Source organism: Oreochromis aureus, linkage group 23 (genome assembly GCF_013358895.1).
Source record: "Oreochromis aureus strain Israel breed Guangdong linkage group 23, ZZ_aureus, whole genome shotgun sequence".
Taxonomy (NCBI): domain Eukaryota; kingdom Metazoa; phylum Chordata; class Actinopteri; order Cichliformes; family Cichlidae; genus Oreochromis; species Oreochromis aureus.
In genome coordinates this window covers 39,665,647-39,683,809 of record NC_052963.1, presented here as the reverse complement: position 1 = coordinate 39,683,809, position 18,163 = coordinate 39,665,647, and the positions used below count along the sequence as shown (strand labels likewise).

Here is an 18,163-nt window from a genome sequence, read left to right as displayed (position 1 = left end):
TTGGCTGTGTTATTCCAACTTGTCACTTCGGCACCAAAGAAATCACAATGGAAAAAGAGTCTCTTCTTTTAAAACAGACTTTTATTTTTGGAGACAAAACGTAAAACATTTCTTTTACAGATCTTGAATAAACGAATCAGTGCTCTGCTTTACTGCAGCCTAACTGCACAATACTTGGCAAACACCATAAAATGGCAGTAAAAGGGTCTGATTCATCAGCCATTATGTGGACACAATAACGAATAGATGAGTCTTTTCTTCATTAAATGTCTTACACAACAAAATTAACAGCTATACAAGGATAGTGTTACAGTGGATTGTGAAAAATACGCTCCGCTCTGGTTTTTTAGAAGGTATTGTATTGCTCACTACAGACTAATAAGACAATCTGTCTTGTTAGTGAGGTGGACAATGTGTATGTGGTCAATACTGTTGAAGCCTGAATGCATGCACCCCACTGAATACCTAACCTGGCTGTCAGCTCCCTGCAGCTCTGCACTGTGGTCTGGGATCCTTGATGGGGGGTGTCTGGAAGCTGAAATATTTAACAGCTTGACACGTAGCCTGGCGCAGTGTGATTCATGTCAGACACTGTAGCAATAAAGGGACCTTCAACTGCCTCGCTGAGTTGTGGGTATATGGAGATCGAAGTGGAGACTGACGGGCACCGGCGCCTTGATAATGGTAATGGCTTTTGATTCCTATTTATCTTATCTCACTTCACTCCTACCCCACTTCAGTTACATTACCAGGAACCAAAATCCCATCCCTCATCAGATTCCTTCTGGACTGAAGAGTGCATTATGGCAAGACGAAAAATCCATTAAATATCCATTACCATTTCACAGAGAATACTTACAGTTACTTTTGATACAGAGTCATGACATTCACCAGAACTTTAAACCCAAGAGGGATTGCAGCTCTTCTCGCCTGATCTATTACTCTCTATAAAGCAATCCAAGTCCCAGTTATAAAATACCAACTTAACTCAATCTGAGCATATCACGGGGCTCTAAGCTTGCAAACCAATGGTGTGCTCTTCAAAGCCAAGTGATTAGTTATGTCTCATTATGCATCCCACTGTCGCTATGGGCAAAGATGAGAGTCCAGCCCAAACCTTAACCACATCAAAGTTTCACCTAACCCCAACAATCTGTAATCATAACAAACCTAAACATAACTATTTTTAATTTTGTCATGCCTAAAGCCAAACTTTGTGGTTTAGCAGACCAATTGCAGCAGTTCTATCCTTAACTCCAGTAGGACCCATAATTTTCTGCCAGTAGCGCGCAACGTGCGGGCAGAGGGTGTGGCAACAATTAAAACTTCCTATTCTTTTAGTGCCTCACACTGCAAAATAATGCACCTTATAAAAGTGCTTCTATACTGACACAAAGCTCCACAATAATGGGAGAAAAAAAGTTTTATATCAAAGGTCATACAAAGAACTATTTAAACAACTGACTGTCACCTCAAGTGGTTCCCAGCATCCTATCAGTCTGTGCATGTGGGAACAGAAGATTTTACAATCCTAAACTGTACCTGATAACACTAAATAGACTGAGTGGAGAAAAAATGCTTTGATGATGGGTAGTTTAAACAAACAAGAAGGAGAGTGGGCGATTCAAACGAGACCAGTTTAAAAAAACAAAAAAACATTTAAAATAGCCTCACACTTAGTGATCTGTCCTGAGTCCAACACTTCTGGCACGCTCACAAAAACTGTTAAAAAACTGCATTCAAATAAAGCTCCCCCAAGGAAAAAAATCATATCCAAGCAGCTCTGTAACAGCAATAGGTAAAATGATCTAATTACTTGTTCTCCTTTATGTACAGTCAATACTCATTTTTGAATTTATCAAGTTTTATCTCACATTTTATGCACCTCATTTAATTTCTCATCATGCTCGGCAATGATGAAGCAACAACGCTGTCTGCTGTCTTTTTCTTGCTGAATGCTTCCTCAGCCTTCACCTTTTCCAAAAAACTCACAACACATAAAGGTCAAAGCTCATCAAGACTTAGGTCAGATCCCAAATCTGCATTCACATCATCTTCAAGATCATCATCGCCATCATTATCATCGTTGTCATCACCATCCACATCTGATCCAGGACCAGCAAAGTCACTCCGCCTGGACTGAATACTCAGACGTGCTCTGGGCTTCTGATGAAGAGCTGGCAGACATAAGGAGCAGAGAGGAGCGGTTAATTTTGTGTGAGTACCTCATTGCTGTGGTACCATCTGGGATTGGGTTGGAAAAGATTCAAATGTTTTCCCTTAACAACTATGCACTGGCATGAGTGCGTGTGCAAGTCTGTGTGGATACAATTGTCAAATTATCCTGGCTTCGTGGTCCCAAATCACTCTGGGAAACATTTAGAGCAGTGATGGTAATCTCTTCCGGGAACGTCAACCCTCTGTTACAGTAAGTCTCAGGGCAAGCAGTGCATGAGCTCACACAGGCACACAGAGTACTAAATTTCCCAGAGAAATGACCGGCTTTGCAGAGACCGTTGGAGAGGAAATGAGAGCTTTAGTGTTTTTTCTGCAGACGGAAGAACACAGAAGGACACCAGCCTGCTGACAGTGACATGCTACACTCACTATCACCAGCAAATTATATACTCCTGTATATTTTATATCTAATTTCAAGGTTTTTGTTTAGTCATGTATTTTTTTAAAACTACTGTCTTCTTTTTTGTGCAACTCTTCAGTGGTCATGGTTCATGTAAGATGAAGTTACAAAAGGATATGGTTAGCTTAGCATAAAGACTGTAAATGAGGTGACCACAAGCGTTGCTGTATCCAAGTAACACATTTTTCCTTTAACATTAACATGCTTACAGTTAATCCCTACAAAATCATCATAACTAGCTGTAGTTTTACAATACATCAAACTAGATTGTAAAATAACAATGAAATATCACCTTCAAGATCTTGGCAGAACTCATCTCTAGCAAATCGTTTGAGAGTAGAAGAGCAGAGATATTCTCCAGGACAGATACTGTAGTGGTATTAAGGTTTTCTTTTAACTCTTGGAAAGAAACCTAAAAGCATATTTTATTTCCCGACATGTCAATCTATTACTTTAAACTCGTTTTCAGGCACGGCCCAACTTCAATTCCAAAAAAGTTGAGACACTTTGTTATATGTAAAGAAAAACAGATCAATGATTTACAAATATCATAAACCCATATTTTATTTACAACAGAACATAAAAAACATATGAAATATTTGAAATTTTGATATTTTAGTATTCCATGAAAAATATTAGCTAACTTTGAATTTGATGGTAGAAATACATGTGAAAAATGTTGGGACAGGGGCAGGAAAAGGGTGGGAAAATAAATAGTACTAAAAAATAAATTAGAGGTACATGTTATAACTAGTTAGGTTAACTGGCAACAGGTCAGTAATATTATAACATAAAAGAGCATCTTAGACAGTCAGTTTCTCAGGAATAAAGATTGGCAAAAAACAAACAAACAAAAAACTGTGGACAAATTATGACACAATTTAATATTCATCAATGTAAAATATCAAAGACTTTGAGTGTCTCATCATCTACAGTACATAATATCACCAACAGATTCACAGAGTCTGGAGAAATCTCTGTGCGCAAGGGACAAGGCAGAAAATCAATACTGAAAGTCCATGATTGATGGGCTCTCAGCTGGCACTGAATTAAAACAAGGCATGATTCTGTCATGAACTTCCCCATGCCATCCACAAAAGCAGGTCAAAGAGAAGGAACCATATCATGTGAACATAATCCAGAAACACTACCATCTTCTCTGGGACAAAGCTCATTTAAAATGGACTGAGGAAAACTATTCTATGGCCACATAAATCCAAATTTGAAATTCTTTTGGGAAAGCAGGATGTGAATGTGCTGCCCCTTGCCCCTTGCATGCAAGCTCTGAGAAAGATTTCTCTCTGGGATTGGGAATGAGATTGGGAAAACACACCATATATAAATGTATTTGTGAATTAGAAACAGAGTTGCTGACAAAAACTGCATTATACATGCTACATAAAAATTTGGTGTTTAGGCCAGTGAGGTAGTAACTCCAAAAGATGCACAGTCAAGTGCATTGTGAGTGATTATCTGTTGATACAACTGTTTGCAGTTCAGACTTGTGTTGACAATTATACCAAAACTAGAGATGGCACGATACCACTTTTTTTATGTCCGATACCGATACCAATATCATAAATTTGATATGAATCCGATATAGTGTGTTTTTTAATCAATAAAACTGTTTTTTTAATATCTTGCTGCATTTTGTATAAGTTCATCCTCAAGTTTAAATAAACAACAACACTAAAGCTATTCTGTTATACCTGTATGTAAAAAAAATACACTGCACCCAAAATATTTTATAGTTCAGCAACACTGATCAATCTAATAAACTTAAACCTACTCCATCCTCCCTATTCTGGTATTTTAAAGAGTACTTAGCAGAAATATTAAGCAACCTAACTAATAGGGTTGCAAACTCCCAGCAAAAAAAAATAGGGAACCACCCCCCACCCTCCACCTCATGATGCTTAATCGACGTAATCAACTTTAATTTGATGCAGTGTGAAAAAAAAATGCACAGAATTAAATTATTTTTCAAGAATAATTAAATAGATTCAACATCTTTCTTCAACAGAATTGCAAACTGCACAGATGGTACCTTCCCAAAGGAAAAAGTACTATAGCTTACTAGGGTATATTAGACTTAACAGTTACTATATACAGTAATGGACTTCTATACATTTTACATCAGATTAAAACTTTGGGTGTAAGATTCAGATAATTATTTATTAAAAGCTAGATATTTTAAATGAGAATAAGAAAGAAAAGTATGTCTTTGTGCCCCCTTTTCCCTGTTAATGCCCTATCGGCCCCCCTGGCTGCACTTTGCTAGATCCGCCCCTGCACAGTTACCAGCCGTCAGCTGCGTAGAAAAGGATCCTGGTTTAGAAAGTAATATTAAATAAATTCTAACAACAGCTTATCAAGGTTAAACGTGCTGCTGTTGTTCCGCCGCTGGTTTCCTCTTTCTGGTGCAAAGTGGGCCAAAAACAAAGAAGAGAGACGGTCTTGCGACAGAAAAGCCGATCAGCTGATCATTGATCAGTTTCATGAAGTAGCGGCAGGAGAGAGAGAGAGAGAGGCAGTCGCTCCATATATCGGTTGTTAAGCTTAACATGGGAACGCTTTACAAACATTCAGAGATGAACTTACACACTTGCTTTACTTCTCTCTGGGATAACTTCTTCCGAGATGAAATGCTGGATTGGTAGCGAGGCTACAAATACACACAGCCGCTCTATCACGTGAGCCCACTGCTCCGACATGCTACGGTTATGAGGCGAGTTACGCCGTGTCGCAAGTTTTGTGAGGTGTTTTTTTTATATATTTAATGGATCGGATTACATTTTTAATTTCTCACCGATATCCGATCCAGTAATTTAGGTCAGTATCGGACCAATACCGATACGTAATATCGGATCGGTCCATCTCTAACCAAAACTAGGTCCAAACCAGTAAGACTGCAGCTCTGACTTCAACAGATCACATGATTTAGATATGCTGTCAGATCAATGGAAAGGAGTGATGTCTGAAAAGGGCTTATTTCACTGTAAGCTAAATTGGCAAAGACTGTAGTGTACTCTCTGCACTGAGTCACACCTACTGGGTTGAATAAGACTGAAGGTTGAGCCAGATGTGTGGGGGAATGGCGGGAGAGGGAATGACTAGTCTCATCTTGTTAAAACCGCCATCAGGTCGTGCCCATCTGCTTTCCTGTGTAATGCTTTATGTTGATATGACAGGTGGTTTAACTGTCAGAACATGCCTTTGGTACTGTATTTGCACCAAAGGTTGATTTGCAAAAATACTATCATGCACACATGTGGTACTGCTGTGACTGTAGGTGCACTAGGCCACCGGGCTTCAGTGCATTTTTCATTCCAAAAAGATACATTCTTACCAGGGTCTTCCAGCCACGAGAGATCATCTGAGCTGACCTCCGCCAGGCTCGGGGTTGGGCTAAGGTCTTCTGAGTCAGAGTCTGCCTCTTCAACTTTAACTACTCTCTTATGGCTATGAGAGAGTGGGAGTGGTGATGCCCCTAAATCAAACAACAAAAAAACCCCAAACATGGTTTATTATGCTGTGGATCTGTGTTCAACAGAAACAGAAAGGATGGCACTTACTTGATGTGTGGGCTGAAGGCAGAGGTGATGTTGGTTCACATCCTCGTAGAACGAGACTTCTGACCTCATCCTTCAGTTCTGACACAGTTGATCTGGTGTAAGTGATTTACAGTAATATAATTAATACAAGACAAGAAAAAAAAAACCTAGATACACACAGACTGTACATGGTCACACATATACCTGATCTGGCGAACCTCTTGCTGTGTGTGAGAATACTGTAAGACCGTCTTTGTCAGATCAGTGTTGTGAATTCTGTAGCTGTCTGTCAGCTCCTCCACAGTCTGAATAAATCACAGAGAAAGGTTAAGCATCTGAAAGAATAAAAACCACAAACCCACAAGCAAACACTGGCTGTGAGTTACAATGTGTACCTTGCAGCTGTGTTCGTACAGTCTCCTGGTCTCCCTGGCCTGTGCCTGCTGGAGAAACATGTCCTCCTCCTGCCTCCCTGTCAAGGGTAAAAGAAAGAGCAGATGTTGCAAGCAAGATGGTTCTTGCTTTTCCTTTGTAGACCAACAGTGGAAAAGGACATGTGCAGGCCCGCTGAATGAATGCAAGGGCATGATGTGTGTGCGTGTGTGTGACTCACTTAGCCGTGTTTTTAGTTGGTCCAACTCTCTGCGCAGCTGTTCCAGCTCCTCTCGGCGGAGCTTTGAGCTAAAACTGGGAAAAAGAGAAAGTAAATGACACTCACACAGCTCTGTAATAGCAATCTCTTATTAAGAGATGTAAACATTTTAATGTCAATTTAGGGTTGGACCTATCATCATTTCAGTCTCCAGTCACCTCCCCCAGCTCCACCCCTAATGCACCTCTCCTCCAGGTTGCCTAGCGACGTGGCTCGGGTGATGTGTCCCCTTAGACTGTTCAGCTCACGTCCAACTTCCCTTCTCCACTGCTCCATCCTTCTCTCTGCTCCTGGGCTTTGTCCTCTCCTCGATTCCTCCCTTTGTCTATCCTTCTCTCTCAACTCCTCACGCAGCCTGTGAACCTCGTCTGGAAAAGAAGATAGATATCTAGGACCAGCTGATTTTTTTTCTACTTTACAGCTCCTTCCATTACCCTTGCGGACAAACCAGAATAATTCATCAATATCTTTAATTATGAATGAATCCATTCTGGCTGAATACACTTAGCAGTTTTTCCAGGCTGTAGAGAGAAAGGATGGATAGTGAGTAGAGAAAATAGAGGCGGGCCAATAACAAATAAAGTTTGCTAGGACTCATCTCTTTCAAGCGGTGCTGTAAGTGCTGATGGCTCACAAACTTGAGACCATATTTTCCTGTAAATCCACTTGCTTCCTGTAGCTGCAAGTATTTAGCTATTGGCTCACTTTTTCTGCATCTCCCCTGACACAGCTAAGTGAACCTGTTAGTGTAGAGTGGAAGTGGGTCGAACTGTATTTAATGTAAACTCAAAATTTAAGCACCTTCAAGTTTTTTAGGAAAAGCATATTATGCTTTTCCTAATTTCTGTCAGTTATATAATGTTACAGAAGCTGGTGATCATATTAAATGTGGTCAAAATGTCAAATAATGTCACCATGTCTACAAAGTAATCCCTGTGAGTCGCAATCTTAGAGAACTGACTACATAAACCTCTGCAGGGATGTTGCTGTGCCAGTAAGAACTGTTTACTGCAAATCTTCGATTACTAGCAGTATTAAGTGCCTACTAAACCACAAAAAGGAAGCACAACCTGAGAGGCAGTTTTAACAGGTAAAGGGAGACAATAACAGGAAGCTGGAGGGGAAACTACCATGCAGCAACATCAAAGATATGTGTGGGAGAATGAACACCATGACTGGCTTCAAGAGGAAGAAAAGCCTGCCTCCAGGACAGGTGGACATAGCAAATGAGTTTAACCTGTTTTATAACTGGTTTGAACTTGGCACTCTGCAACTTCTGCCGGTCCAGCCTCTCCAGCACCATCCTCAGTAAGCACACTACAGCTGCAGCACCTTCTACACCAGCTTCTCCTCAGCTGTTCTTTACAATGAATGAGGTGAAAGCAGAGCGGAGGAGGCTGCACTCTAGGAAAGCAGCTGGGATAAGTCCCAGGCTATTTAAAGACTGTATCTCAGATGGCAGCGCTTCTGCACACTATCTTCAACCTTAGCTCAGAAGAGTTCCAACCGTCCTGTGCCAGTGCTCAAGGCAAGGCAGCTGACCATGATCAACAACTGCAGACCATTTACCCCCAATTCCCATATCATGAAGACAATGCTCTTTCCCTTTCTGACACCACAAGTCCAGCATGCACTGGAGCCTTTATAGTGTGGATAACAGGAGAGCACTAGACTTATTTCTTTTGGACAAGCCTGGTGGCTACATGTGGTTTATCTTTTCTTATTTTTCTATTGTGTTTAAAACTCTTCAACCTCAGATTTTGAGAAACAAGCTTGAGAAGGTGTGGTGGATTTTACCTTCACCTCGTGGATACATAACTAATGAATGGGCCAACAGTTTGTTAAACTGGATATATGGATATGTCCAGTGGATATATGAACATAAATGCCTTATGGTAGGTAAAATTCAAGGATTGTTTGTACTGTAATCTGAAACTCATCACATGTAATGTCTAAAATAGAGAAGAGCAACACAAAATCTGTGGTAATAACTAATTTACATTAAAATGCTACATGCTCTGGGTGCATCGTTTGTGACCTGACACCTCACTTTGGATGATGATTCTCAACACTTCTGAATCTGGTAACAGTTCATTTCTTGTAGTTGACAAACTGGAGTGAGATGTGTTTATGAGAAAATAATATCACACAGTAACGGTTACCTTGAAGCACCTGAATGTGACATTGTTGAGAGTGCTTCTCTCTTTCCAAATCATGGAGCCTCTGGGTGAGGGAATCAATCGCCTTTGAAAGATTTTGGGAAGAGAAAATGAGTCACTGCTGAAATCAAACAATGTGTTAAATACCATAAATATCTTGCTATTTAGTTCTCAGTGTTAATCAAATAAACACACCTGGCTCTGTATCTGGAGCTGTGACTGGACAGAAGCCAAGTCTGCCCACTGCACACCAGGACTGAAAGTTGGGGAAGTCTGTCGGAGAAGTGGTGCTCGAGGAGGAAGAGCAGGGGGGTCTGAATCTGAATCACAACCTCTCTCACGCACTGGAAACAAATCTGAAAAGGAAGAGTGGAAATCAGGTTACTTAGATGGTTCAAACAACTGTTGCGCCTACAGTATTTAGTTAACTCTAAAAGAAAGGAAGTCAGCTTAACATAAACAATGACAGGTTAAGGGTAATTTCCCCTTTTAGTCATATTGAGAAATTTAAAATGCTAGACTCACCTTCGCCTCCTCTGAAAAATTTCCCCGTTGGCGTCAACCTCTCCTGTCAGAGACAGAAGTTTGGTTTTTTCGATATTCAACATTCAAAGGGTACTTCCCAAAGTCTTCTATCTACACTGTCTTAATTTAAATCACTGTTTAACTTTAATAGAGCACTGCTGCCATCTACAGATCGCTATGGGAACTGATTACAAGGGATCAGAGAAGGTTCTCCTGTGGTCAACGCCAGAGCTTATCAAATAATAGGGTGCAGACAAGCGTGTGAAAAATATCAAATAAAATGACATTTTTAACAAGTTTTGCAGATGCTACTGTGCTTTGACATGCACCTTCAGTTATGTAAATATCAACACAGAGCCTTTTTTATTGTCAGCGAATGATGAACGTTGTGTGATGTGAACTTTGTTTTGCTTCACAGAAGTACTGTTCAGAGTGATGCAGAAAAAAACCTGCCTCAGTATGAATCAAAATATACAAATAAAAGTATTTAAATGTACTCACCCTCATCTTTGCAACACTGCCATCTGCTACAGATAGAATGGAGCTCAGCTGATTGTCCCAGTTCATGTCTCATTTGAACTAGAAAGAGAAAAAATTAAAAAAGTAAAGTTGTCAAATTCAAATATTTATTATTATTGTTGCTTAACTGATTATCGATCCATGAGGAGCATCATCCGAGACAACACTTTGTGCCCTGAGATAGGTTAAAGCTACATCAAAAACCACTAGACCACAATGACACAACCTTAGACACGTGTTATTCCTGGTAGGCGAGGCATCAGCTGAGTTAAGAGCTTACACTTTGAGGGAGATTAAATTACAGCAGCCCTCTACATTTGCACGTTTTTAGTTACAGTGATCACCTGCCTCACAGGAAAATGTAACCTGGGATGTCACGATATGACAGCGTATTAGCTCATTTTCAGATTAAAAAGGGAGCAGGAGTTTCCAAACAGGCCTGTTGGGAATGACTACAAATGTAAACATAAGTGGTTCACATGCTGTTAAAATAAAAAGTCTTATTACCTGACTTAACTGAAGTTTGTCCATTTTCCTAATATTTCTGGCTACTTTATAGATAAAAAAAAAATCTAAGTTTGAAGGGATGATCATCAACATCAAAAAGGCCAGATGAGTGGATTTGGGCATCTGACAAGGATGCCTCCTAACTGAGGTGTTTTGGTCATGTTCACCAGGAGGAGGCCCCAGCACACAAACACTCTGGTGTCCCCCTATCATGCTGGATGAGGTGGGCAGAGAGAGGGGTTTGGGCTTCGAATCCTGTCAATGGGACTCAGACCCAGAAAAGTGGCAGAAACTGGATGGATGGATGGATGGAGAGACAAAATAAAAAAAATAAATTAAATTACATTTTCCTACACTAATTATTGTTAATAACTCATGAGAAAGAAAATGGTTATTCTCTCGTAGTAAAGCAGTAGATATGAGAATATTTCCTCAATTCTCTGAGGTTTGTGCCATTTTCTTTTATTGTTCTTTTTCAGTCCATGAATCACAAGTCACACATTCAATTAACCTTTCTGCACCTGGGACCACAGGTGATCAGGAGATGCCACAAATGTCCTTATGACAAAATGATGAATCCGGGATTCAATTTCAGGTATTTCATTACTGCTACAGTGCTAATTATAATTACAGGGGTTGCATACAGGTTAATCAAGGTCGTTCCCTAATATTTTATGTTTCGCTCACGCCACGGTTTGTAGGTCGATAAAGTAATGGGCCTATTAAACTGATCTGCAGGTCCGCTAGGAACTATAGGGCATATCGCTGTCCGGCTGCTAGGAACAGAAGCTTGAAAGAGTAGCTCTGGGCAGAGCAAGCATTTCCTGACATAGACAAAATGCACAGCACACAAACATGTTGAGACACATCAACTGGTAAAGGCCAATTTTAACAGTTAATACCGCTAACGTTAGACGTTAGCCGTGATTTGCGACATTTTTTTCTCTCGGGTTTTTATTCGTGTTGGCAGGAAATTTTTTTTCGACTCTAAAACAGTCGATAGAGTTTACTTTCTTGTTTCTAACGCTGTCTCTGAAACATTATTAAGAAAATAAATATATTTCCTACCGCTAATCGAGATACTCACAGAAAACCTTGCGACTCCACTTTTAAATCCAGGAGCCCATAACAATAACGTGATTGCGTATGACGTAAGGCACATGCCTTCTGGGTTTTGTAGTCAAAAAGTCCGAAATTATCTTTAGCCTCAAAATTACAGAGATAACCTAAAAGTACACTCACTTAGTGAAATACACTGTATTTTAAATGCATTCTAGTTAGCAAAAACAAACAAAGAAACAAAAAACTGTTCAAATATACCCCGAAGCTAAGATTTTTCATCGAGGACGTTGATTGGCCAAAGAACACCATGTCCCACAATGCAAAGCTCAATGTTGACACGCAACAATGGCGGCTTCCGATGTAAGCGTGGAAAGTGTAAGAGGACTGTTAAACGAGAGGTTAACAAATCTGGGATTTGAAGTTTACCCGTTAAAGGTATAATGAATTGTATAGTTTTATATTGAAAAGTATGAAAAAATCATTCTGATCGTAGAACTATTTCTTATATGTGTACCGATTAAATATTTACGTTTAAATATTAATTGTTAAACATGCTACAACAAGTAAAAATAATGATAGATGGTTGAATACTGCATGTTTACTGACGTAATACTGGTTCTTGCCTTTGAGGGTATGTGCGTGGATCATTTTTTTCTGTTCTTTTATCTCTTCCTCGGAATTAATATTTTCAGCCAAATCAGATGATTTGTGATGGAGTAGCCTGCACATGTTTGGTTCTTACTCCCTAACATGTCCCTCTGTTTACAGATTGGCTGGTACAACTCTGTGCTACCTCCCACCCTGCACCTGTCGTATCCAGATGACACCCTGGCTGTGGTGGTGCTCAGCACTCCCGCCATGTTTGAAGAGGCCTTTCTGCCTTTCCTGGAGCAGAGGTGCTACCAGGGGCTTAATGACCCCATAGACCAATGTGTTAGACAATGCATCACCTCTGCTGTCTCTCAGGTGAGGATGGAGGAGTGGTGACCAGGGTTATTTTAGTTAAACTGATTAAAAAGTAAAACTAAATTTTGAAAATGTAATAATAATAATAATCATCATAATAATAATGATAATAATAATAATAATAATAATAATAATATATACAAATATACAGGAAATATTTATAGTTTTAGTCATTTTTTTTTTATTAATGAGAAGCCAACATGAGAAGCCACTGAGGTCTATACTACAATGCAGGATCTTGGCTTATCCAGGTAATTTTAGGGTTAACTCTTACCAGGGTAAATGGTAATATAAACCATAGGCCTAACTCCTTTGAAGCTGATTATGTTTCAAATTAGAGATCAACAGGGGTAAAATTACCACCTACTGATCAATCAGTTGACTGGAAAATAGCACTTCTGGAAGATCCCTTAGGCTGTTGGCGGGTCTGAAGCTTTTCAGTAGCGTCCACAATCATACCACTGATTTGTCTGCAGCTGCCAGCACACTTATCTATGTCTGTGATTTGTCAGATGCTGCCAGTACCACTCCTTTCATGTGAACATGCTCGTAGCTGGATTGATAAACCCTGAGTTAATTTTTGAGTTGATAAGCGGCTTCGTGCGACCGCTCAGTCTGATCACCACTGTTAGGTTGAGTGGGTCCAGACAACAGAAAGATACCCTGGGTATGCTGAACTTTCGAGGTATTGTAGAGCCTAGATGCACCTGTGTATTGAAACCAGGACGTCTATGTTTGCGTAGTTGTGTTCCAAAATCATACTGTTTTTAAATCTTTCTCCTTCCCCCTGAAAAATGCCACTCATTTCTGAATAAAGGAAAACCTAAAAGTAGCACTGAAACTGATCAAAAATTAAACTAAAACTAAAGTGAATACACTAAAAATGGTTAAAAATACTAGGCAATAACGCTTGTAGTGATTGCAAAAATCAGTTTCAGTGGGTTACTTCATTTAATTTCAATCTGCAGTGCATTCACTGTTAATGACCTAATTATAATTCTTCTCAAATGCCTGCATTCTTTTGTTCATATTCATTTTCACTATGACTGACTTTTTCCAGCATCCTGAGGCCTGTATTACAAAGTGAGTTCAACTTACAGTGTACCCACATGGGTATTTCCACTGGGGAAATACAAAGGCTTTAAATGCTATTGAAAAACTTTAGACACTCCTGCTCCCCATACACAGAAGTCTCAGGTATCTTCCAAGAATGGTAATGCTATTTTCCTGAGATCCGATTGGTCAGTAGGAGGTGATTTTATACCTATTGATTTTGATTTTAATCTGGGGTTAACCCTAAAGTTACCTGGCTAAGATGAAATCCTGCCTTGGAGTGCAGGCTTCTGCTGAAGGCCAGTCTGGTATAGCGCTGCTATTTTGAGACAGTATTTTAATTATAGACACTTATTTAGCCACATGTATTCCTTCTTTTTTGACATTTTTTAGCTTGGCTTATATAATCAGCTTTTTTTTTAATTATCAAAGAGCATTTGCAGAACTGCTGGCTTCTGAAAATGAGGCTCTCTATGCAGTTATATTATTTCCAATATTTCTAATTAACTTCACGTTGGATTAAATGAAAAAATGAAATACTCACATACTAAACGTTTAAGTCACTCCTTCATTTTTGTTGTTTCTCATTAAATTCTTCTATATGTTCAGTCACAGTTAGTTTCCAGGCAGTCATTGAAGTCACTTAGCTTAGACTGGCTGTACTTGACATGAGTAATCACGTGTTTGATGAGCCCACTGGATTATTGAATAAGGCTGTGCAGTCAGGGTAATACCTATAAATCTAAAGAGCTGTCATCCACTAAGGATGTGCCTTGTGTCACCCTGTTTTTTATCAGATTCACTGAAATTTAATAGGTTATGGTGGAAGCTTGTTTCTGCCACTGCAATCTGTATCTTGAAATGTCTCCTTACGAACTCGCACCTCTGAGAGAGTAACTCAAACTTAGGAAAAATAACTAATTATTTAAAATAATTTTGAAACAATAACCCAAAATTTTCACATACCTCTGTTGGCTTATGGATGAAAAAAAACTTCCATACTATGATCTGTCTATGCACGATGTTTACTAAAATCTGGTGTGACTTTTTTTTCTTTTGCGCACACACACACACACACACAAACAAACACACAGATTACAAATGGCAATGAATGACTTGTCATTTATCATTACAGTTTGTCTGAGAGATATTTTGAATTTTAAAATAATGACGTCATTATGGAAGAGGTTCCATTTGTGTCAAAACTGTTCAAAATGCACATTGTTTGTATTGACTGAACAATGCTGATTTTTTTTTAGACCACCAGTCATAAAAATAAGAAAACAAAATATTTTAGAAATCTCTCAAAAACCTGTTTAAATTAAAACTTGCATTGTTGTTTATTAGACAAATAACAAACTCAAAGTCAGAAATGAATCATAACATTATGTTGACACGCAACATTCAGTGACCAAAATGTAATTTTTCATTTAATTTAAAATAACCATAATTTAGCATCTTATTCAAAAATGTATAACAAGAATAGTTATATTTTAGCATTGAAAATATCATTTTGATTAAGGCGCTTGTGCATACTGGTATATCAACTGTTATGGAAATATAAAAAATTTTTTGGTAATAACCGGTGCTGCTAATTTAGGGCACTTGTGGCATAAACCTTACATTGCGTGAGTGAGCTTACAGTTTGTGTGTGCATACAGTTTAAGCACAGTGTAAAGGTTACTGGAAGCCTATAGCATATGAAACTTTATGGGAAAGCCTCTGACAGTCTCACAGCATCATCATGCTGCCTAACTCTGTTTAGATTGCAACTGTAATCATATTCATGAACTTTTTCTCACGTTTAAACATATTTCTTACCTTATCCTGCCCTGCAGTGTTTTCCAGGAGAGAAGGTGGATGTGAGGTACGACTATGAACTACTGCCCAGCAGGAAGCCCAAGTTCTTGGCCCAGACTGCAGCTCACGTATCAGGAGCAGCTTTTTACTACCAAAAGGCTGATGTGACGGAGCAGCCCTGGGCTGAAAAAGTAATCACATTCTTGTTTGCTCCTTTGGTACATTTTTAAAAGGCAGTCTTTACCTTTCTTGTGTGCTGTGATCCTTTGATCCTTTTGCTTTCAGAAAATGTTTGGAGTGTGTGTGCATCCGCGGTTTGGGGGCTGGTTTGCCATCCGAGCTCTGTTGGTGTTTGGAGATGTCACAGTGGGCTCTGAGCTGGTGCAGCCTGTTCCTCCTGACTGTGTGCCATCCAGAGAGGGCAGGATAAAGCTGCTAGAGGCTTTTAACTTTCGCTGGCAGGTAACATCTTATAGTCATAAAACCTGCAGCACACACAAACTGTAGATAGACACCACCAACTGTTTTGTGCTCTGTGATGGAGGTTTTGTTCTCTGAGAAGATTTAGTCTGTCTGCGCTGTAGGGCTGAGGTGGCAGAGGACCCATGTTGTTGTCCTGTTTCCTATTTCATGACGATACAAATTAATTTCGTATCGCTGTTTAGTTTTTAATGCTACATTTTAGTTTTCCAATCTTTGGGAAGTTCCAGTATGCCAGATTAGTGTATAACTGAATTTTCCCACCATTCTGTCTCATCAGGATTGGAGCTACCGTGACATTATCAGTCCAATCCAGACCTACTCTCAGAAACAGAGGGACTATTTCTCCACCCCCCCTGCTAAGCGTTTGGCTCTGCTCAGGGCTTGGGGCTATCTGCCAAGTGACAATAATCAACCTGAGCCCACCTCGGACACACAGAGTCAAGAAATTGGACATGGGTGAATTGTGGAAGCACCGCCTGTCCTTTCTGAATGCACACCTCTGCTGTATTTCCAGAATTTAAATTAAGTCTTGGTTGAAGACCCTTTAATCAAACAGCTTCTTATTGAGACCAAAGCTGGGATTTTAATTTAAGCTCGACTTTTTGGTGGAAGCTTCTTTTTCAGGGTTGAATATGTGTTTGATTCTTTGTTTTGTTTTTTTCTTGAAAGTTTAACACTACTGAAAATATCAGTAACATATCAGGTTCCTCTTTCTCTTGTATTATTAGGTAATAGCTGATATTATTGAGTGGATTTTTGCTGAGTAGTATTCTGTTCAGGAAAGCAGAATTTACAGTCTGAGTCTGATGTGCTTTTGCAAAGTAATGCACTTTAGTTTTTGTTGTATCCTATCGGAAAATAGAGAATGTGAGTGTCCAAGTAGCAACAGGAAGGTTTTGCTTCACATTTTGAATGACTCGAGTTCAAAATTGAGTTAAGCCATGTGTCATCAGCATGTTTAATCTGCATGCAAGTGCCTTGATTAAAAAAAACACTATTGTTTTTCTGTAAAATGTTTTTATTTGATTTAACAGTGAAAAAATGAAAGTTGAGACTAAATAGCAACATTAGTTTAGTTTGTTTGTGAGCAGAATGAGTTGCTTGAATATTACTTTTTTTTGTCCAGAGATCAGACTTAACCCAACAAACTGAGAAATATCTGAAGGATTCTTTAACAATGCTAGTTCTTGTGTTATGTCTTTCTCTATGTTCTTTTCATGCTTGCGTGGATTCTCTGTGGATACTAAAGCCTCCTCTCACAGTCCAAAGAGATGCATGGGGTTAGTGTAATGGAACTCTAAACTGGCCCTAGGTGTGAATGTGAGCATGAATGGTTGTCTGTCTCTGTTTTAGCCGTGTGACAAACTGGTGATGTCAGCTGGGATAGTCACCAGCCTCACACGACCCTGAACTCTGAATTGCATAAGCAGAAGACAACGTATTGATGATATATGACAATATATTCCTTCTGGATCCAAGAAGGATGTAAACATGTATATATGCCATCCATGCATGCAGTCTTTGTGCAGGGCTTTGAGAAAAATATTGATCACATCTGTAGTTTTTTCCAGAGCAATGTACTTGTTGGAGCGTGTTTCTTTAATAACCAGAACAATCAGTCATTCTTTGAATTATTTGAAGTTTATAGTTCAAACTGAATGAACCTACCTGCAGAAAATCAACGATGAATATTGCAGCACAAAGTCCGAAATTATTATTTTGTTAAAACAAACAAAGAAAAAAAAATCCATCCAGTCATCTGTCTCCAGTATTCATTCCCTCCATTGTTTTGCCCTTGTCTCTAGTTTACCTGACACTCAGCTGATGCATTATAGATGTGAGCAGCCTCTGCCCGCCTGCCTGGTGACAGACTGACTACCTTTAACTGTGACTAACCTCAGTGATGTTGAGTCAGCACCCAGCATGCTACTGTTATCCCGAGAATTCTCAGTTTGTCAGGTTTTTCTGCTCCTGTCTGTTTATTTTTAAGAGGAAGAGTACAACAGGATCTAATGTGCACTGAGGGGTTAACTGCATCAGTACGGGTTCAGCCCAGGTCACATTTGCACTTGCAGCTCTAGGTGTCGCTGTTGTCGTGAGGCTGAGGGTTTGCGCTGCTGTTTCTGAAGCATCTGCAAATGTTCAGCACTTCATAAAGTCAAGTACTGACTGCAGATAACCTGCCTCAGATTATGAAGTATACATTTGCACACAGCTCACTGAATCTCAGACTATACTATTTGAC

The 18,163-nt window shown here is 39.4% G+C and overlaps 2 protein-coding genes across 4 annotated transcripts; one reads left to right on the top strand and one right to left on the bottom strand.

The window, feature by feature from the left end:
- Positions 1 to 47: 47 nt before the first annotated feature.
- LOC116331228 (dynactin subunit 1) lies at positions 48 to 11,779 on the bottom strand. 3 transcript variants are annotated; one of them, XM_039606568.1, is made up of 13 exons: positions 11,642 to 11,779; positions 10,030 to 10,107; positions 9,529 to 9,571; positions 9,199 to 9,359; positions 9,007 to 9,088; positions 7,029 to 7,212; positions 6,806 to 6,879; positions 6,588 to 6,664; positions 6,397 to 6,497; positions 6,214 to 6,305; positions 5,980 to 6,128; positions 2,931 to 3,007; positions 2,042 to 2,177 (listed from the first exon to the last, which is right to left on the bottom strand). In XM_039606568.1, the coding sequence occupies exons 2-12, from the start codon at positions 10,093 to 10,095 to the stop codon at positions 2,957 to 2,959; spliced, it is 1,080 nt and encodes a 359-aa protein (XP_039462502.1). In that variant the 5' UTR covers positions 10,096 to 10,107; positions 11,642 to 11,779; the 3' UTR covers positions 2,042 to 2,177; positions 2,931 to 2,956. The 3 variants fall into 3 exon arrangements, with proteins under 3 accessions (XP_031609694.1, XP_031609696.1, XP_039462502.1); XM_031753834.2 differs by lacking the exon at positions 2,931 to 3,007 and having other exon boundaries at positions 48 to 2,177; positions 5,988 to 6,128; XM_031753836.2 differs by lacking the exons at positions 2,931 to 3,007; positions 11,642 to 11,779 and adding an exon at positions 10,555 to 10,828 and having other exon boundaries at positions 48 to 2,177; positions 5,988 to 6,128.
- Positions 11,780 to 11,922: 143 nt separating this feature from the next.
- Positions 11,923 to 16,931, top strand: mmachc (metabolism of cobalamin associated C). Its single transcript, XM_031753823.2, has 5 exons — positions 11,923 to 12,051; positions 12,385 to 12,582; positions 15,474 to 15,626; positions 15,721 to 15,897; positions 16,196 to 16,931. Exons 1-5 carry the CDS (start codon positions 11,962 to 11,964, stop codon positions 16,376 to 16,378), a joined length of 801 nt encoding a protein of 266 aa, XP_031609683.1. The 5' UTR covers positions 11,923 to 11,961; the 3' UTR covers positions 16,379 to 16,931.
- The last annotated feature ends 1,232 nt before the right edge of the window (positions 16,932 to 18,163 follow it).

Bases quoted from the DNA above. Each gene is read 5' to 3' on its own strand.
- LOC116331228 (XM_031753834.2), bottom strand. From the start codon at position 10,095: ATGAACTGGGACAATCAGCTGAGCTCCATTCTATCTGTAGCAGATGGC. The intron at 9,572-10,029 runs GTGAGTACATTT...TGTCTCTGACAG, and splicing joins GCAGTGTTGCAAAGATGAGG to GAGAGGTTGACGCCAACGGG. The intron at 2,178-5,987 runs GTAAGAATGTAT...TATGTCTGCCAG, and splicing joins CTCGTGGCTGGAAGACCCTG to CTCTTCATCAGAAGCCCAGA.
- mmachc (XM_031753823.2), top strand. From the start codon at position 11,962: ATGGCGGCTTCCGATGTAAGCGTGGAAAGTGTAAGAGGACTGTTAAAC. The intron at 12,052-12,384 runs GTATAATGAATT...CTCTGTTTACAG, and splicing joins TTGAAGTTTACCCGTTAAAG to ATTGGCTGGTACAACTCTGT. The intron at 12,583-15,473 runs GTGAGGATGGAG...CCTGCCCTGCAG, and splicing joins TCACCTCTGCTGTCTCTCAG to TGTTTTCCAGGAGAGAAGGT.